The sequence below is a fragment of the Lagenorhynchus albirostris genome, chromosome 2, assembly GCF_949774975.1.
Source record: "Lagenorhynchus albirostris chromosome 2, mLagAlb1.1, whole genome shotgun sequence".
In the NCBI taxonomy this organism is placed as follows: Eukaryota; Metazoa; Chordata; class Mammalia; order Artiodactyla; family Delphinidae; genus Lagenorhynchus; species Lagenorhynchus albirostris.
The window spans coordinates 158,476,072-158,497,135 of NC_083096.1; the positions used below are offsets into that span (position 1 = coordinate 158,476,072).

The 21,064-nt window shown below is 47.6% G+C and overlaps 1 protein-coding gene across 1 annotated transcript in view; it reads left to right on the forward strand.

Annotated features, from left to right (window-relative positions):
* The first annotated feature begins 1,599 nt into the window (after positions 1 to 1,599).
* The window catches only part of DLGAP3 (DLG associated protein 3), a 40,072-nt gene continuing 20,607 nt past the window's right edge, over positions 1,600 to 21,064 (forward strand). Inside the window, exons 1-5 of the mRNA XM_060140615.1 lie at positions 1,600 to 1,685; positions 3,146 to 4,294; positions 8,480 to 8,685; positions 9,011 to 9,083; positions 20,815 to 21,028. Coding sequence (XP_059996598.1) covers positions 3,197 to 4,294; positions 8,480 to 8,685; positions 9,011 to 9,083; positions 20,815 to 21,028 — 1,591 coding nt within the window. The 5' untranslated portion in view covers positions 1,600 to 1,685; positions 3,146 to 3,196. The remainder of the gene's footprint in view (positions 1,686 to 3,145; positions 4,295 to 8,479; positions 8,686 to 9,010; positions 9,084 to 20,814; positions 21,029 to 21,064) is intronic.

The following is a 21,064-nucleotide window of genomic DNA, read 5'->3' on the forward strand; positions in this document are numbered from 1 at the left end:
GTCTCAGACATGGGTCCTGCCTGGGGCAGGAAGAGGAGGACCATGCCATGGATGAAAGACCAAGCTATCAAAGCTTCTTTCCAAGGTGGGGAGATGCTTCTAGGTGCTTTTCCAATAGCTGCTTGAGAGGCCATTTTGGTCTGAAGTCCCCTCTGCTTCCCCAGAGGGGGGCAAAGGAGGAGAATTGTCATCTAGAGCCAGGCAGTTAATATCTGTGAGGTGCCCCCCACCCAGTTCCCCTCCAGGCAAGATAACGAACATCTTCTCCAGCCCAGGCCATAGGGTGGGCCAGGGGCTGGGCATGTCCTACCTTCCCCTCTATGGAAGATTCCCAGGAGACTTCACAATCTTCCTCATTGTCTCACATCCCTCAGGGTCAGGAAGTTCTTCTTGTTGTCTGACTGTGTCTCTTCCACTACTATTAATCATGTCCGCAGAGCTAGCTCCTCCTGACATCCCTGTGCCTAATAATGGCATCATTAGTCTTCTAGTCACGGCTGCTGCAAACTTCAGAGTCGTCTTCCTTTCTGACTCTCTCCCATCTCTTCCCAGTGTTTTCCAAACCCGTGTCTGCTGGAACTCTCTCAACCCACGCCTCAGAATTCCTTATTTGCCCAACTCTTCTGCCTTTATGCTTGCTGTTCCCTCCACTGGGAATTCTCTCTCCCTTACACACAGCCATCTTGTTCTCCAGCTTAAACACACTTTTCTCTGGGAAGTCTTCCTCAATTTCCCTCTATTGGATCTGCTCTTGCCCTCATCTTAACTGGCCTGACATTTTGGTACCTCTTTCCAGCACAGTCATTTATTCATCTACTTAGCGAACATTTATTAAGTACCAGCTCTGGGCAAAGCCCCGAGTTAGGTGCTGGAGATCCAGTGATAAATAGAGGTTGGTTCCTACCCTGCAGAAGACCAGATTCTAGTTGGGAAGACAGAAACTGAAACAGACAATTTCAGTGCAGTGTGATAGCTGCTTTCATGGGAGGAACCCAGGGTGTGATAAAAACCCAATAGAGAGGCATAACCCAGAATAAGAGCACAAAAAGTCTTCGAGGGAAGGTGGGCTTAATATGAATAAGTGTTAGTTAGCCAGGGGAGTTGGTTGGAAGGTGGATGAAGGAGATTCTAGGAGGAAGGAGCAGCTTGTGCAAAAATACAGGGACCTAAAATAACCCTATCACGTGAGAGATTATTCCCCTGTTAGACTACAAGCCTCTCGATGACAGGGGCCACACTTAAATCACCTCTATACACTTCTCATTCCGAGTATTATTATGGTAGCTGCTCAACAAATATTTGTGGAATGGAATCATATTTGAGGGCAATGAAAAAAAAAATGCAGTGGCTCAGCACCATGGACAGATCACACAGACACCTGCAGTTGGAGGTAGTCCAAACTGTAAGCTCATTTGCATACATTTGCATAATGAAGCCAACTTCATTTCTCTGGGGGCCCAAAGGCTCTGCATCATGGGGGATCCAATCAGTCCTGGTTTGGGGGGTTGGGCAGGGAAACTGTCAAGGCCTGAGACTGGTCCTCGGAGGACTCCAGGAGAATCTCTTTTCCTCTTTGCTTACCACCCTTTTCCTTTTGGTCAGGAGCCAGTGGTCCTGAGCCTTCTGAAGTTAGGATTCTGCCTGGCGGTGGGAATCCTGACACCAAGGATGGGACAGCCCAGATGGTGAGTAGTAGGAGACTCTGGGAGATGGGGTTCTTTTGTTTTTTTTGGAGATGGGCTTCTTAAATCAGAATAACCTGGGTTTGAATCTTGATTCAAAGTGACTCACCCATTTACCGGCTTTGTGACCTTACCATTTTGAGCTCAATTTTCTCATGGGTAAGTGTGGATAATGTCTACACATAGGATTTCAGTGGGATTAGAGAATATTAGGTATGCACAGTACCTGGTACGTAGCAAGTGCTCAGAGATGAGCTGTGAGCAGGATTTGGAAGAAGCCATCCCCATGGTGGGTATGGGGAGGCAGTGGAGGGGAGGAAAGGAGGAAGAGCCTTGGAGGTGCTGCTGTCTGGAGTCTTTGAGGCTGTCATCACCTCATAGTCAGCAGATGGCCCAGGAGCCTGGTCTGGGATGAGAGAGGGCGCCGTCTGCCAGCTCCTCAGTCCCTGTCCCTCCTGCTGGCACCCCCTCCTGCCGTAGCTCCTGTCCTGGCAGCTCTGGAGTCCTGATTGGAAGCAGTACTTGCTGAGAGCTGACCTCTCTGTCCTGTAGTCTTGGCAAGCCTGGGATGGGGGCCAGGAGCACTGGTTCCAATGCTTTCTCTCCATCACCCCCCTGCCCTGCCAGCCCACTGTTCCTGGGAGGAGGAACTCCTGGGTTCTAACCCCAGTTTAGGATTCAGATGCTGCTCGAAGAGCCAGCATTCCTCCTCTTTATGTTGCTCCTCCCTTCATGACTCCCCTCCATTGGAATGGGGGTGGGTGGTAAAAGGCAAAAGGGGAAATTTCATCAGGGGATATTTGGAACCCGGAAGAGGAAGGTGGAGTCATCTCAGGTTATCCCTTCCTATCTCAGTCCTGGGTAGGGGGGAGGGAGAATAAGCTTACAGCCAGATAGAAGGAGCTGGGTGTGGAAGGAAGCAGAGGGGTTTTCCTGCAGAATCGTGATAGATACGTAGATTTGGGTCCAGTGTTCTCTTTGGTTATTGCTTCTGGGAGCTGTGACCCAGAGGCCTGAGTCTTCCTAGCCGTGGAATTGGGTAGGGATGAGACACAGGTGTGGTGCTGGATCGATTTGCCTCATGTCAGCTTGTTAAAAGCTAGTTCACCTAATGGCTAGTATGTTTGACTATTGTTTTTATGTCTGTATTGGTATCTTTTTATTTTGGGTTACCTAAGGATTTTTAAAAACCCATTTGGTTGAGGGCATTTCCTCTTGTGAATAAGTATTTATCATATCTGCAGCATTTGATGAATGGTGACGTTATTTTGTGCCCTTGTGAGCATCTTTGTCTAGTATGACTGTTTTAAGGCGTTTAAGCCCATTTGTGGAAAGATAGTGGAATCAATCGCACTAAATTGGTATGCGCTACCTAAAGGGATATAAGAATACCTAATAAAAGATAGTTTCAGGTGACGTGGCCTGTCGTTCAGTCCTAATCCCACTGCTCCCTGTTTTTCCAGGAGGTTCCTGGGGCCTGGCCCCCAGCACTATGAAGAGCCCTTGCTGAGGCCATGAGGGGTTATCATGGCGACCGAGGCAGCCATCCCCGCCCAGCCCGCTTTGCCGACCAGCAGCATATGGACGTGGGCCCCGCTGCCAGGGCTCCATACCTGCTGGGCTCCGGGGAGGCCTTCTCCACCGAGCCCCGCTTCTGTGCCCCAAGAGCTGGCCTGGGACACCTTTCTCCTGAAGGGCCCCTGAGCCTGAGTGAGGGACCAGCGACAGGCCCCGAGGGAGGGCCGGGAGGGGCCGGGGTTGGGGGGGGTAGCAGCACCTTCCCCAGGATGTACCCTGGCCAGGGCCCCTTCGACACCTGTGAAGACTGTGTGGGCCACCCACAGGGCAAGGGTGCCCCCCGCCTGCCTCCCACACTTCTGGACCAGTTTGAAAAGCAGTTGCCCGTTCAACAAGATGGCTTCCACACGCTGCCATACCAGCGAGGGCCAGCGGGGGCCGGGCCCGGGCCAGGGTCTGGCACTACCCCGGAGGCCCGCAGCGAGAGCCCCAGCCGCATCCGGCACCTGGTTCACTCTGTGCAGAAGCTGTTTGCCAAGTCCCACTCTCTGGAGGCGCCAGGGAAGCGGGACTATAATGGGCCCAAGGCTGAGGGCAGAGGTGGCTCCGGCGGAGACAGCTACCCTGGCCCGGGCTCTGGAGGCCTCCACACCTCCCACCACCACCATCACCACCACCACCACCACCACCAGTCCCGGCATGGCAAGAGGAGCAAGAGCAAGGACCGCAAGGGGGATGGACGGCAGCAGGCCAAGGCCGCGGGCTGGTGGAGCTCCGACGACAACTTGGACAGTGACAGCGGCTTCCTGGCCGGTGGGCGGCCCCCTGGGGAGCCTGGTGGTCCCTTCTGCCTGGAGGCTCCAGATGGGTCCTACCGGGACTTGAGCTTCAAGGGGCGCTCGGGCGGGTCGGAAGGCCGCTGTCTCGCCTGCACTGGCATGTCCATGTCACTGGACGGACAATCGGTCAAGCGGAGTGCCTGGCATACCATGATGGTCAGCCAGGGCCGGGATGGATACCCAGGGGCCGGGCCAGGCAAGGGGCTCCTGGGTCCGGAGGCCAAGGCCAAAGCCAGGACTTATCACTATCTGCAGGTGAGGCTTTGGTGGGGGTGGGGAACAGGGTCCTCAGCCCTCATCAATGTTGTCACCCAGGGAGCTGTGGAAAGGGTTGGGTGGGAGCCAGCTATTCCCAGGATGGAGGGTCTGGAGTCAGGGAGGCTCTCCCTTGCCTCACTGTATTGCCTTGAGCCCCTTTGGGGACCTCAGTTTCCCTGTTTATGCAGTGAAGGGGCCCTTCTATTTTGATATTGTATGTCAGTGCCGGGAAGACTTTTCCTTTACCTGAGGTTTTGGACAAGCTGTGCTGGCCTCTGCCTCATGAGGCTGGAGGCAGAATGAGGTTGAGAGTAGGCAGTGAACAGGACAGTGCGGTGCTCCCTGCCTGTAGCTTCCCCAGGATTGGAGGTCAGCCGTTGGAAAGCAGTCCTCTTGCCCCTTAGGCCTTCTCCAGACCTCTTTTCTGCCCAAACCTGGGTGGTCCAGATATTGTTTGAATGTGAAGGTCAGTTATTTCCAGAATGTGCCTCTGCTGGTGTTTGTCGTTCTGGGGAACCTGCAGCAGGACACCCGTGAGGCTGTGGAAGAGCCTGGGAGCCTGTCTCATGGGTTTCCCCAGGCTGGGCTTCACACAAGTCTGAGCTCCAGACACAGCAGCAGGCCAGGGCACACTGTCCCTGTCCTCTTCTACCAACTCTATAGTGTCTGCAGTTGAGGCTAAGAGCTCTGAACCCTTCTTCTCATGGAGGCTTCATCCATCTCTCACTGTCCCCTCTCCGTCTTCCTATTGAGATGGGGTCGGGGGCTCTTCTTGCCATCAACCTCCCTCTTCTCTGCCTTACGCTCCCCTCTCATATCCCCTGACAGGCTTTCTTGAGCCCTGCTATAGTTTTAGGAGGAAAAGTCTAGACAAGTCCTAGAAGTCGAGTAGACTTAGGGTTATCCCCCAAACCCACGTTCCGCATAGTTCGTCTGCGTCCATTCATTCAGTGAGCATTTCCTGGGTGCTGTGGATACAAAGATGAAGACACAGATGCTGCTTGGGAGGAGCTCACCATTGAAAGGTGGGATAGACAAGGCATCAGGTAGAATACACTGTGATGAGGCTGTGAGAGGAGAGAGCCGTGGGAGCCTTGGGAGCCCAGAGGAGGCACCTCACCCACCTGGGTGATGGTGGCCAGAACAACTTCTAGGAAGAATGTCCCCTGAGCAGAATCTCAGTGGAGAATTTGGAGTTAGTTGAGTGCAGAAGTTCCAGGATTAAGGGTGTTCCAGGAAGAGATGACAGCACGTTCAAAGGTGTGGAGAGTTGAGCTTGCATGTGTCTTTGGGTATCACTGGCCTTTTTGGTAAGTTGTTCACATGTTAGGGCTCTCCTGGGTAGGGAACCCACAAAAGCTCAAGGGAACAGATAGGGCCACAGTGGAAGCAGGAAGGGGTGGGAGACAGAAGGGGAGGTTGGAGACTTCTAGGATTCAGGACTTCTGGGTTGGCCTTGGATTGCCCCCTCCCTGGGAGAGAGGTTCTCTAAGCTGGGGATTGAAGGGTCCAGCAGAAAGGGTCGAGGAGAGAACACCAACCCTTCTTCTCCCATCCCTGGAACCTTGCCACCACTCCGCTGCTCCCTGCTGCTTCTCCAGGGCTTCCCTCACCTCCCTGGGGGCTTCCTTTTTAACATGCAACTCACAGTGTCCTGCAGAGGAGCCAGCAGCTCCGCAGTGGCTATGGAGTGGGAGCCCTGCAGTGTGCAGAGCGTGCCTGGCTGTCCCATCTGCCTCCCTCTGCCTCTGTGGCTCCTCTCTGTAGAGTATGGGGAAGGGCAAGGATCGATCAGGGGCTGGGGTTCCAGGGGATCTTAGGACTGGAAAGTCTGAGCCTGTTTGGGGGAGAACAAGGGGCTGTAGGGACTCTCTAGACAGACTGGTGCCCCCCTGGCACAAAAGCAGGGGAAGCTGGCCACATCAGACCAGGTGTCTTTGTTGGATCCCCAGTCCTTTTGTTGAGACCTTGTTCCCCTACTGGATGCCAGCTCTCTCTCAGACTTCTTCCAGAATCCCTCTTTTCACTCAGAGCCCTTGTTCCTTTATGGAGCCTCGTCTCTTCCCTGCGTTCCCATCTTCTAGCCCCACACCGAGCCCTGTCCGCCTCACCCCCTGAGGGCTCCTTCATGGGGCCCCATCCCATCCCTGTTCTTACACTGATCTCTGACCCCTCATTTAGTCCCACCCCAGAATCTCTATTCCTCTCCCGAGCCCTATGCTCTCCCTGAAGCCTGACCCCCACCCCATTTAACCTGTTCTTTTCAACAGGTGTTTTAAATCTTCGCTACCTGCCCTGGGCCCCTCCCGCATGCCTTCATTACACCTCATTCTTCACAGTGTAGGCCAACCATCCCAGACTCCCTCACCTTCCTGTCAGTGCACCTGGGGACTCATCAAGATTTCCCCAGCCACCCTCATACCCTTCCTTCTTGGCTCAGAGGAGAAGCCAGGACCACCCATCCCAGCATGACGCCTCCACAGGGCTTGAGCCCATCTCTCTGGGATCCCCTCTGTCCATGAGCTGTCCCCGCTTCCTCCCCACATTTCAAGACTGTCTCTTTACTGACTCTTTCCCTCATCCTGCAAACATGCCCGAATCTCTCTCATCCTAAAAAAAAAATATTTTTCTTCAACCCCATACCCCTTTCCATCTCCCTCCTGTCTTCCCTTCATTTCCAAGTTCTTAGAGTGTAGACTCCACTACTTCACTTCCTTTCACTCTCCCCTTTACTGCAGTCTGACTTCCACACCCCTGTCCTCTAAAATGTCCTGGGAGTGGTCACCAATGGTCTCTTGAGAACTCTCCTTGAAAGGTACCTTTCAATGCTTATAACAATGGTCAACATTGGGCACTTACTCTGTGCTGGGCACTCTATATTGGCTCACTTATCTTTCCCACCAATGCTGTGAAGTGGGCATAATTATCATCACCAGTTCACAGACGAGGAAACTGAGGCTTAGAGATTAATCAGTTTTGCTTAAGTTTACCCAGCTAGCAAGTGACGGGGCCAGAATTCGAACATGGTTCTAACTCCCTAGCCTGAATCACTAACCTCTGCACGCACTGTGGCATTTGACATTATCAACTCCTTCTATTCTGGAAATGTCTCCTGTTTCCATGACATGGCATTCTCCTGACTTCCCTCCCACCCTTCTGCCTACTCTTTCTCAGGTGACTTCATAGGCTCCTCTCCCTTTCTTCGCAGTCCCCTTTTAAATGTCAGTGGATCCCTTCCCACCTCTCTTTCTTCTTTCCCCTGGGCTGTTTCATTCACTCCTGTGGACTCAGCTGCCACCCATGACTCCCCCATGTCTGCCTCCAGCCCAGATCTCTCCGCTGAACTCCAGAACCAAACGCCCAACCACCTGCTCCACAGTTCTCTGCCAACTCAAGATGCTCAACGCTGAACCTATCACCTTTTCCCCAAACCTGTTTCTCTGGGATTCTGTGGCTCAGTGAGCAGCAGCCCCATCCCCCCAGGTCCTCAGCCAGCAGGATCTCAGTCGTCATCGACTCCTCCCCACCCCCTCACCCCCCACGTCTAATCAGGCTCACTGATGCTCCTTAACACCTCTCATTTCCATCTCCTCTTCCCCCTCATTGTCATTGTCTTAATTTAAGCCTCATCATCTCTTGCCTGGATAACAGCATCAGCCTCTTAATTGGTCTCCCTCTCGCCACTTGAGCCCCTGCCCTGCTCCTGGCCCTCCACGATCCATCCTCTGTTTGGACTGTTGAAGTGCTCTTTCTGAGGCACAAATTGATGTCACTCCCTCTGTGGTTCTTCACAGAAGGGAGGCAGAAAGTCAGAGGATTTGGGCTATAAGCAGTTAAGAGGATGAAGGAGAAGGAGGGGTGAAAGGTCACTGAGGTCAGGTGACACTTTAGGGGGTGAGGTTGACATAGGTCACTTTGGCCTCTGAGCTTCAGCCTCTTGGCACCTGGCATGTCAGCTCCTAGACTCTCTAGGTGGTCCTCAATTAAGGAGCAAAAGGCACATGGAGGATGATGGGGCATCTCCTGTAGCGGAGACCTCACCTGCTCTGCCTCTGCACATTCCTGAACGTGGCCTGCTTGAGCCAGGGCTGAGTGTCTCCCACTGGCAGTGGAGAATGTGGGTCCCCACTTCCAGATTCAGCAGGGACTTGTCTGAAAGACAGAGGCCCCTTGTCCCTGCAGGTGCCGCAAGATGACTGGGGGGGTTACCCCACTGGGGGCAAGGACGGGGAGATCCCCTGCCGCAGGATGCGGAGCGGCAGCTACATCAAAGCCATGGGGGATGAGGAGAGTGGAGACTCAGATGGCAGCCCCAAGACATCTCCCAAAGCGGTCGCCCGGCGCTTCACCACCCGCCGCTCCTCCAGCGTGGACCAGGCCCGGATCAAGTAAGGACAGGGAGAGCTGGGGTGGGGGTGGGGCGTAGGATGCTGATCCTGGGTGCCTGTAGGAGACGTGCGTAGAGTGGGTACCAGTCAGGTTCCCTGCTTAGGGTTCAGTTGGGCAGTCTTGCTCTGCCCCATATAAAGAGGGGGTGCCTGTGATAACCCCTATCTGAATGTCTCTTTGGCAGAATCCCTTTACCCAGGAGTCTCCTGGGGATCTCTGGGATTTCTGAGGGTTAGACCTGCTCAGGGGCCTCAGTGCTCTCATTCCCCTCCCCCACCTCCTAGCAGACCCCCATTCTGAATCTGGAATTTTGACCTTTCCCAGCTGCTGTGTCCCACCCAGGATCCACCCCCGGAGCTCCATCCCTGGCTATAGCCGTTCCCTCACCACCGGACAGGTAGGGAGAGGCCCAGCATGCTGGAAGGAAAGGGTGGGAAGGGGGATTCAGTCCCATGCTCAGCCTAGGCCTTAAAATCAGGAATCTGCCCATGGAGAGAGAACAGGTCTGGTTCTGGGGAGCTGGGAAGCCTGCCTTGGGACTCCTGGAGCTGACTCAGACTGAGGATCTCAGAGAGTCACATCCTTAAAAACCACAAAGCATCCTCAAAGTGATGAACTTGTAACGGCAGCGTCAGTTCTCTGAGGTTCCCCAGCCCTTTCGTGGCCTGATTGCTCCCAACCCACCCCATGTAAAAGGCAAGATTGAGCATATAGACTGGAGATAGGCAGAACTGCAGTCTCAGAGATGATCAGGGCTTGAGGTCTTTCCCCTCCACTCCACCCTGTGGAACACTGGCAAGATACCTCCCTCTCAACGCCTCTGTTGGCTCATCTTTTTTTTTTTTTTTAATGTAATTTATTTATTTTTGGCTGTGCTGGGTCTTCGTTGTGGTGCGCGGGCTTCTCATCGTGGTGGCTTCTCTTGTTGCAGAGCACGGGCTCTAGATGCGCGGGCTTCAGTAGTTGCGGCACGCAGGCTCAGTAGTTGTGGCGCATGGGCTTAGTTGCTCCGCGGCATGTGGGGTCTTCCCGGACCAGGACTCGACCCTGTGTCCCCTGCATTGTAGGCGGATTCTTAACCACTGCGCCACCAGGGAAGCCAAGCCCCTGTTGGCCCATCTTTGAAATGACAATTGTAATGATGATTATCTCACAGGGGTTTTGTGAGTTCAGTGAGAAAATATATGCAAACACAAGGTACCTGGCCCCACACTGGTATTTTACAAGTGTGAGTTCTACCTAAGTGTAGACTTTACCCTTAACTAAAGGAGGCAGTGCAGTTTAGTGATTAAATGCATGAGGTGGGTTTGAATTCCAGCTCAGCTACTTACCAGCTGAGTGACCTGGGGCAAGATACTTGACTTTTTTGAGCCCCACTCTCCCTATTTAAAAATAGGCATCATAATAGTGTTCTTGGCACACAGCCAGCACTCAATAAAGGTTAGCTATTTTTACTGTTTGCTGGGCAAAAAAAGCAATGCAAAGACCGTCCTGGTTGGCTCCCATGGTTTTGCTGCTGCAGTCTCTCAGCATTTCTTTGTTACATTTCCTGAATCAGGGAATCTGATTGGCACAGCCATCTTTTCACAGAAGACCATTCTATGTTGCTAAACCCACTAGTTAATGCTCAGACCTTGTTTTACTTGATCCATCAGCAACATCTAATGCAGCTGATGACTCTCTCCTTCCTGAAACACTTTTCTCAGTTGGCTTTGAGGACACCACACCTTTTAGGTTCTTCTGCCTTCTCTCTCTGGTTGCCTATTCTTAGTCTGTGTCACTGGTGCCCGCAAACTTTTCAGGATCTGAACACTGGAGTTTTCCAGGGCTTAGTTCCTGGACTTCTTCCTACACTCACTCTTTGGGTGAGCTCATCCAGGCTCATGGCTTTGAATATTATTGAGAGCCTGATGACTCCCAAATGTCTATCACCAGCCCACATTCTCCCATAAATGCATATATATCTGTGTGTTGAAATCTCACATGGATGTTGGGTAGACATCTCAAACTTAAGATGTTCAAAACCAAACTGCTGGTACCCTTTTCTCCCTCCTCAAATTTCCTACTCCATCCAATGTCTTCTCCATTACAGATAATGGCAATTTTATTATTCCAGGAGCACTGATCTAAAACACTGAAGTCAGTCTGGACTCCTTTCTCTCTCACACATCCCATGTCCAACCCTTCAGTAAATCCTGTCGGTCCCACCTTCAAAGTATTTCCAGGATCCAGTCACTCCTCACCATCTCCACTGCCAGCACGTCAGTGCAAGTCACCATGTTCTTTTGTCTAGACTGTTGCACTGTTTTCTAGTTGATCTCTTGCACTTGTCCTTGCTCCACTTCATTCTCTCATAATACGGCCAGAGTGATCATTTAAGAATAAAATTGCATTCAATCAAGACCTTGCTCAGGGGAATAGTCAAACACTGTACTATGATGTATAAGGCCCTGCATGATCTGGCCCTTTGCTACCTCTGAGTTCCTGTTCTAACACTGTTCCCATCCCACACCCACTCCAGCCACACTGGTCTCCTTGCTGCACCTCCGACACCACACGTGTGCTTCAGCCTTAGGTCCTTTGCTGCTACCTTTGCCTGGATCTCTCCTTCCCAGATACTCCCATGGATTGCTCCCTCGCTTCTTTCAGGTCTTTACCCAAACGTTCTAAATTTTAATTTTAACCCCCCTCAACATTTCCTGTTTCCCTTCTCTGTTCTTCTCCTTTTCCTCTTCCTCCCCCCCCCGGCCACTTCTTCTTTTCATCACTTTACACTATCTAACATCATGTATACTTTACATATTTTTCCAGGGGGGCATGGTTTATAACCCCTGATTTACAGAAGAGGAAATTTACAGGTTTAATGAACTAGCGACGTCACTCTATTATCTTTATCACTTTTTGCCCTTCTAGTATTTTCCTAGAACATCTTTTCCTATATTTTACTTTAAAGCTTTTTGTCTCTTTATGTTTTAGGTGTGTCTTTTGTAAGTAGTTTATATCTATATTTTATTTTATATCCATTCTGACAATTGTTTGAGAGTTTAGTACATTTATATTTATTGTGATTTCTGATATGCTTGGATTCATTTCTGTCATCTTATTTTGTGCCCGTCTATTTATCCTGCCTTTTGGGTGATGCTTTTCTACTCCTTTGCTGCCTTCTTTTGGATCAATTGGATTTTCTTCATTTTTCTCTTCACCAAATCCCACACTGATTTGGTAGTTATATGTACTAATTTCATTATTTTTGTGGTTATTCTTATACTTTCATGGGCATATTTGACTTAGCAAAGTCTCAGATTGTCTTAGATTGACAATTACTTCTACCCTTCTTCTGAACAACGTAAAGACCTTAGGACGCTTTACTTTTGATCACCTCTTCCCTTCTTACATGTACCAGTTGCCCAGTATTTTAGTCCCACCTTTTTTTTTACCTCTCTCAGTTAGTCTTTATTATTGTTATTAAATTTTATACTACCAATACTTGATTAGTAGTATTACTAATACTTCACATTTTTACCTTTTCCCCCCTCACTATACCTTCTTACATTTCATTTCTTCCTTTTAAAGTAAATTCTTTAGTAACTTTTTTCAGTGAGTGTCTGTTAGTGGCAAATTCTGCCTTTAACCAAAAATGTCATTTACTCTCACTATTTTATATAATTTAGCTTATTACAGAATTTTAGGTCAACATTTATTTTCTCTCAGTGTTTTGATGATATTCCTCTGTCGTCTGTTCTGTTGTTGCTGTGGGGAAGTCTACTATCAATCTAATAGTCTTTCTTGGTTATTTTCATTTCTCTCGGATTGTTGTCAAAATTTTGCCCTTGATTTTGGTGTCCTACAGTTTCACTATGATGTGTGTGTGTGTGTGTGTGTGTGTGTGTGTGTGTGTGGTGTGTTCCCTGAATCTGAGGATTCATGTCTTTCATCAAATCTGGAAAATTCTCTCATGGTTACTGTTTGCTGGTACATCTTTTTCCTTCTTTTTACTTTCTATCTACTTGCTTTTTTTTACTTTTTTTTTTTTTTTTTTGCAGTATGTGGGCCTCTCATTGTTGTGGCCTCTCCCGTTGCGGAGCACAGGCTCCGGACGTGCAGGCTCAGCGGCCATGGCTCACGGGCCCAGCCGCTCCACAGCATGTGGGATCTTCCCGGACCGGGGCACGAACCCGCGTCCCCTGCATCGGCAGGCGGACTCTCAACCACTGCGCCACCAGGGAAGCCCTCTACTTGCTTTTTTATCCAGTCTGAAAATCTCTGCCTTTTGAATGGCGGTGTTTTGTCTACTCACATTTAATGTGGTTATTGATATGGTTGTATTGTCTCATGTCATTTTTGTTCCTCTGTTCTTCCTTTACTACCTTCTTTTGTATTAAATACTTTGTGTACCATTTTAATTTCTTTTCGTTAATTCCTTTTTACTATATTATTCAAGTTATTAGTGGTTGCACTAGAAATTACAATGTGTATCTTAACTTATTAAAATCTAATTGATTCTGGTAAAATACAGAAGCATTGCTGTAATATATCTCCTTTCTCTCTCCCTTTTCTGTGCTATTATTGTCATATGTATTACCTATACGTGTGTTATAAACCTAAAAATTATTATAAACCAATAATAGTATTATAATAATTGCTTTGCTTACGTCTTTTAAAGAAGTTGAGAGAAAAAAATGTGAAAAATATATTTATAGACCTATTTATATTTACTCACACATTTACCATTTCTGGTGCTCCTCATTTCTTCCTGTGGATTTGAGTTACTACTGGTTATCACTTCCTTTTAACCTGAAGAACTTCCATTAGTATTTCGTGTAAGATAGTTCTGCTGGCAATAATTTCTTCAGTCTGTATTTATTTGGAAATGTCTTTATTTTTACTTCATTTTTTGAAGGATAGTTTTGCTGGATATAGAATTCCTGGTTGACAGTTTTTTTCTTTTAGCACTTTCACTATACCATTCCACTGCCTTTGGTGTTCATTGTTTCTGATGAAAAGACAGTTTTTAATCATATTTTTTTTTGTATGCGATGAACTGTTTTTCTCTTGTTGCTGTTAAGATTTTCTTTTTGTCTTTCAACATTTTGACTGTAATGTGTCTGGGTGTGGATCTCTTTATGTTTAACCTACTTTGGATTCATTGAGTTTCTTTGATCTGTAGATTAATGTTTTTCATCAAATTTGGAAAGTTTGGGGCCCTTATTTTTTCAAATACTTTTTCTTCCTCCTTCTCTCTCTCTCCTTCTGGGACTCCCATTACATGCATACTGATATACTTGATGTTGTTCCATAGGTCTCTGAGGCACTGTTCATTTCTATTCAGTCATTATCCCCATCCAGTTCTTTATATTGGATAATCTATACTCATCTATCTTCAAGTTTACTGATCACTTTTTATGCTGAGCCCTTCTGGTGAATTTTTAATTTCAGTTATTGTACTTTTCAGCTCTAGAATTTCCATTTGATTCTTTTCTTGTTCTTTTAAAAAACTAATTAATTAATTAATTTTTGGCTGCCACTTTTGGCTGGTTGGGTCTGCGTTGCTGTGTGAGGGCTTTCTCTAGTTGCGGCGAGCGGGGGCTACTCTTCATTGAGGTGTGTGGGCTTTTCATTGTGGTGGCTTTTCTTTGTTGCGGAACAGGGGCTCTAGGCTCATGGGCTTCAATAGTTGTGGCACATGGGCTCTAGAGTGCAGGCTTAGTAGTTGTGGTGCATGGGCTTAGTTGCTCTGCGGCATGTGGGATCTTCCCAGACCAGGGCTTGAACCCATGTCCCCTGCATTGTCAGGCAGATTCTTAACCACTGAGCCACCAGGGAAGTTCTTTTCTTGTTCCTTTTTAAAAAAAATTCTCTTTGTTGTGATTTTCTATTAATGCTGTCACTGTTGTCATACTTTCCCTTAAATATTTAAACATGCTTTCCTTTAGTTCTTTGAACATTCTTATAATAGCTGCTTTGTAGTCTTTGTCTGATAAATCAAATGTTTGGGGACATTCACATTTTCTTGTTTATTTACATGTGTCACAAATTTTTTGGTTGAATACTGAACATTTTAGCTAATGTATTGTAGCAACTCTGGATTCTTATTTTACCTCTTGAAGATTGTTATTGCTTTGCGTGTTTGTTTGTTAATCCCTGGGCTAAATCTGTGAAATCTATCTATGATTCCAGATGCAGCCTCTGATTTCTCCACTAATTTTTTTTCTTTCTTGTTTTTATTTTAAAGCCTGGTTTCCTAGGGGTTGACCCTGTCTCTGCATAGCTTAATGTCCAGCCAGAGATTGATCAGAGGTTGTGCTCAAAAACTTCAAGCCCGTAAGACTTCTTCTCTCTCCTTTTATGGTTCTATGTGTGATCTGGGGAGTACAAACACTGTGCTGTTTTCAAGCCATCTCTGGCTTTTACTTTCCACCAGGCTCTCTTGCATTTCTTCTGCACGTACGCACAGGCTCCATTGGCAAAGGATATGTGGGTGGGCTCAAGGCCTCTCTGATCTCTGTTGTACATGCACCCAGCCTCTAGTTAACCCAGACTATGTGAAGAGCTTATGAAACTCTCTGTGGCTGTCTTAGCCCCTGGAACTCCCCATCAAATCCCTGTCTAGTCTGACAGTCCCATTGCTTGCCCCCAAACAGTGCTGAAACCTCAGCCTGGCAGGGCTGCTGGTTATTCCTATCCTTGACACTATAACAGACAATGCTCAAAATTAAGTGAGCTCCCTTTGTTAGTTGCAGTGAAGCAGCTGGTTTTCATAGCCTGGCCCACCCTTTTTGAACTATTGCAACAGACAGAGCTGGGAGCTTGGGTAATGGGAGCAGCCTCAGGCAAGGACACCACAGACTCATGCTGTCCTTACCCAAAGTTCAGTAGTTTTCATGAATGTGTTTCTTTGCTGTATACCTTTGATTGATTTTCAGAGTGATAAAATGGTTGTTTTGACAGTTTTGTGCAGCTTTATAGTTGTCTTGGGGGACAGGATTTGGTATCCTCACTCTGTTGTGTCTGAAGTCAGAAGTCTGGAAAATTCTCAGTGACTATTATTAACCCTTTGAATATTGCCTCTTCTACATTTTATCAAGTGCCCCCTCTAGAACTCTTATTTGTTGTATTTGGGGCCTTTTTATTCTCTCCTTCATATTTTCCATCTCTTTACCTCTCTATGTTGCCTTCTAGGTAAGTTCCTCAGATATTATTCACTATTCACTGGTTCACTATTTTTCTCTTCAATTGTGTTTCATTTACTCATTAGTTGTGTTTTAAATTTCCCCCTTTGCCCCCTAGAAATCTGATTTAGTCCCTTTTCAAATCTTTCTGGTTTTTTCAAAACTTTTTCTTTGGCCGCACCATGCGGCACGTGGGATCTTAGCTTCCTGACCAGGAATCAAATCTGTGCCCCCTGCAGTGGAAGCGTGGAGTCTTAACCACTGGACCGCTAGGAAAGTCCCTCAAAGCTTTTATTCTATCCTTATGTTTTCAGTTTTATTTATCTTTTAAGTTTTAGAAAATTTAAACATTGTTTAAAAGCTATTCTGTTTTAGCTAAGGTAACACTAGCTGCAGTAACCGATAAACCTTGAATTCTCAACGGCTTCACTCAGTAAAAGTTTAATTCTTGTTTATGTCACTGTTTGCATTAGTGATCTATTGCTGCATAATAAATTACCCCAAAACATAGAGTCTTAAACAAAAAATATTTATTATCTCACAATTTCTGTGGGTCAGGAATCCAAGCACAGCTTAGCTGGGTGCCGCATGGATCAGATGTCTCACAGGCTTCATCAAGGTGTGGGCCAAGGCTGCAGTCATCTCAAGGCTTGCCTAGAGGAAGATCCCCTTCCACACTCACATGGCTGTCAGCAGGCTTCAGATCCTTGATGTGTGGGACTCACCATATGGCTCACAACATAACACAATTCAAACATAACAACTTGCTTCCCCCAGAGCAAAGACTCCGAGAGAGAGATGGTGAGAGAAAGTGTCCAAGATGGAAGCCTCAGTGTTTTTGTAATCTAATCTCAAAAGTGACATGCCATTGTCTCTGCCATATTCTGTTCATTAGAAGTGGACCAATAGGTCTAATCTGCACTCAAGAGGAGGGCACTATGCAAGGATGTGAATGCCAGGAGGTGAAGATGATTAGGAGCTGTGTCAGAGGTTGTCTACCACACAGTTTAATATGAGCTCATCTTCAGTGTAGCTTTATCTTTGAGAACCCTCATCAGCCTGGGTTAGGAGTGGGTCCCCCAGAAAATATTTTTAATTAATTAATTAATATATTTTAACATCTTTATTGGAGTATAACTGCTTTACAATGATGTGTTAATTTCTGCTTTATAACACAGTGAATCAGCAATACATATGCATATATCCTCCTATCTCCTCCCTCTTGCATCTCCCTCTCACCCTCCTGATCCCACCCCTCTAGGTGGTCACAAAGCACTGAGCTGATCTCCCTGTGCTATGCGGCTGCTTCCCACTAGCTATCTATTTTACATTTGGTAGTGTATATAAGTCCATGCCACTCTCTCACATCGTCCCAGCTTACCCGTCCCCCTCCCCGTGTCTTTAAGTCCATTCTCTACGTCTGCGTCTTTATTCCTGTCCTACCCCTAGGTTCTTCAGAACCATTCAGAAAATATTTTTAAATTGCTTCTGTTCAACTATTCTCGGTCTGGCACCTTTTTATGTTAATTTTTAATTTGGGGGGCGTCTGGCCCATGCAGACACTGAAGGCTGGGTCTGTGTGAAGACGAGCTTGTGCGTATAAATTCTTAGGAGATTTATCGTCTTTCCCCTCTCCCCAGTGCCTAGACTACAGACTAGCTCCCTTGTCATCAGTCTGTGTTGATAATTGATTTTTCTAGTTTGTCTTTTCATCAAAGCTTTCCCCTTTCCTACTTTTATGCAGGTTCCCATTTCCAATTCCACGCTTCGTGTGGGCCTAAGTGGGTGTTAAAATCTAAGCCCTTTGGTTACTGAGACCAGCAACCCCTGCCCCCGCCTCCCACCCTCCACTGGGCTGTTTGCAGCATTGGCTCACACAGTTAATATTCTGATTTTCCAGTCTCCTCTTTGCTTTTGTCCCCTGGGGACTTACCTCGCTTTCTTGTGAGCTCAATTAATGTATATAAAACGTTTGTTATATTTTATTAAGTGTTTTAGAATGTTTTAAAATGGGAGGGTTTTCCAAGGTTATCTAAACCAAACGACATATGTAAAGTATACAGGATGTTGCCTTGTCCCCAGTTGGACCCACTAACTCTAGTACAGATAATTTTCAGTTAGACCCAAACAAAGTATTTTCTTTTAAATATCCCACATCCTTGGAAATATTTACTGATTCTGAGTCTGGTTTGCAGAAAGGTTAAGGTTCTCATTTCCCAAGAGGATTCTTTGGCTTTGACTCTCCTGAAAGTGAGAGTTGAGGGGAGCAGGGTGGAAGGCAGTGTAGGGAAAATAGGAGAATTCACAGCACAATGTCACAATTTCATACTTGTAATACAGTAAAGATCAGCTCAGATGCAGTATTCCTCTGAGAGTCTATAAAAATCTGCGTTTCCCTTAGGTCCTGGTCCCTTATTGGAACGCCAGAAGCTCCTCTTGGCTAGTAGAGATGGAATATGTGTAGCCCCAGAGAGTTTCACACCCTCCTTCTGTCTGCCTTGGATAGAATTGGTCATGGGACTAGCATATGGTGGGGATTTCAAGAGCTTGAGAACCCTTGGGAAAGATGGGCCTTTGAGAGGTATTGTCACTGTGATTTAAGAACCTCTTGCTACTAATAATAGTAGTTAATGTTTATTGAGCACCTGCTATATGCCAGATATTATGCCTAGTGCTTTACACAGAGAAAAGGGCTGGAGATACAGATATAAGCCACAGAGTGAGATTCCTTCCATCCTTGGTGTCCAGACTTGAGACTGAAATGCTCTCTGCTAGGGTTAGATAAGCTTTCTTGTGCTTCAGAGGGACCCTCTGGGCTGGATTGGTTCTAGTTGGGGAGTATCTTGAGCCCGGCCTAGCAATAGCAAGAGTTAGATCAGCTCCTGAACTTCAGGTACCACTGGTGCTTGGTACCCCAGAGGTCAAGAGATAGGAAAATGAGAGGCAGACTCACAAGGAGTCGTGAAAGTCACAGGTGCCACAGGAGTGTGGCTTGTGCCGGACAAACATGGGAGAACTTCATGTCTACAGGATCTTGGATTGATTTGTCCATGGCCTGTGATTTCTGTACACTTGTAATGAAGTTCCTTTAGAAAAAGCTGCAGACAGTCTTTCTTTTTAATTACTGGACCCATGTTGGAATCACTGAATCTCCAGCAAATTTGGCTCTGACCTTCAAAGCAGCCAAGGTGAAGAGAGGCTTATAGTTAGAGAACCCTGGGTTCAGATCCTTAGGGTGGGGACTGAGTTAATACAGGTTTAACAAGCTCTCCAGGACATTCTGATGCTCAGTTAGCCTGGCAGGAGAGACAGGAAACTGGACACTTTAGTTTTCTCACTTACATGCTGGGCATCTTTGGATAATTCATCTGCCCTCTCTGAGCCTTAGTTTGCCTATCTGTAGAATAGGATGGAAATTCCTGCTCAATTTGAGGTAGACTCTAGTGATATAATGTCATATACACTTTGGGGGCCGAGTTTGGAAACACTGAGCTGCAGTTTACACATGAGTCAAGCTACTCCTTTCTCTGTTGACTGTACATAAATATGATGCCATGAATCTTTCCTGGGAGGTCACAAGATGCAACCATGGGATACTTGCTGTCACATTCACCATGTGGATGCTACTGAGGACCTTGTCCATGACTTCCTCCAGTGGCCTCTACATAATCACCCATGGGGGAATTTCTCTTGGACTCAGTGACAAGAATAGTGTGATTGTCATGAGTGGTGGCCTGTGTCTACCAGGTAGGCCCTGAGACCATCCTGTGGCACTGACTGAGGGCTTACCTGCACCAAGTGCCTCCCTTGTTTTTCTCTGAGTTTCCTAAATCGCCCTATGAAGATGGTACCATTATCATTCCCATTTGACAGGTGATTAAACAGAGGCCCAAAACTTTAATGTTCCCAGGCCACACTGCTAGGAAGTAGCAGAGCCAGCACTTGAGTCCAGTTGAGTCTCACAACATAGCCCATGTGGGCAACCCAGAAGCTATACTCCTTGAAGCTATGGGTGCTCTGAAGCTCAGGGTCAAATGTGCAACCATCCTGTGCTCTGGGTGTTGAGCTTACCACTGAACCACCTTCTTCCCTACCTTTATATTTTCTTTGTGTCAGTTTTCTCATATAAAGCAAATGAAGCTACAGCCGCTGGTATATTTAGTCTTAGTGGAGTGTTATGTGACATGCTTCCATGAACAAAATTTTTGTTTTGCTTTTTCTTAGTTGCTTCAATTTTTTTTAAACACCATGGGTTCTGCATCACAAAATATCAAAACCAAAACCAAGAACCTCAATCAGCAGTGGCTGAACTTTCCTCAGAGGATGAGGGCAGGGAAGGAACCGGCAGGCTGAACCAGAACCCTAGTTAGTGGGCAGAAGGTGGGGGAGGGCTTGGAACACTTGAAGGATGATAATTTTTGCTCTGTTATGTACCCATTAATTTCCTTCCTGCCACATCATTTTATCTCTATAGATTGCTTTCCATCATTTCTGTAATGCAGTTGGTCATAAATAATAAAATAAAAGTTGTCCTTCCCTACAGTACCCCATCCCCATACTTGGCAGGAGGGTGGCTGTCAGCTCTCTGGTCCTCTCCCCCCAGGGTCAAGTGAGAGAAACGTGAAGGGCTGGGACAGGTGGAGAGGAAGATGGGGTGGTCTGGAGGCACCCGAGCTAGGCATCTGGGAGAGTCATGGGGGGGGGTTGAGGGAGGAGTATTTAGAGGAAAGATTAGACCCCAAGGCTGGTCCCAAAGCAGGCCCGGCGAGCAGCACAGGGCAGAGGTGCCTCCGTCTTTCTTTGCAGGGGGTGAGGGTTTCTTTTAGTCCAAAGGCGTTAAGAGTCATACAGAGACACAGCTTCTGCAGAACTAGATATATTCCTAAGGCAAAGTGCCTCAGAGACGCCCCCATCCCATCTCAGCACCACGGTAACTGTCCTTCTGGCTCCTGTACCCAGCTCAGCGAGGAGCTGAACCAGCAGCTGGAGGCCGTGTGCGGGTCCGTGTTTGGGGAGCTGGAGTCCCAGGCCGTGGACGCCCTGGACCTGCCCGGCTGTTTCCGCATGCGGAGCCACAGCTACCTCCGGGCCATCCAGGCCGGCTGCTCTCAAGACGATGACTGCCTGCCCCTCCTTTCTACCCCTGCCTCTGTCTCAGGGAGGCCCGGCTCCTGTGAGTACGCCCCCTCTGTCCCTGGCCCGGCCCTAG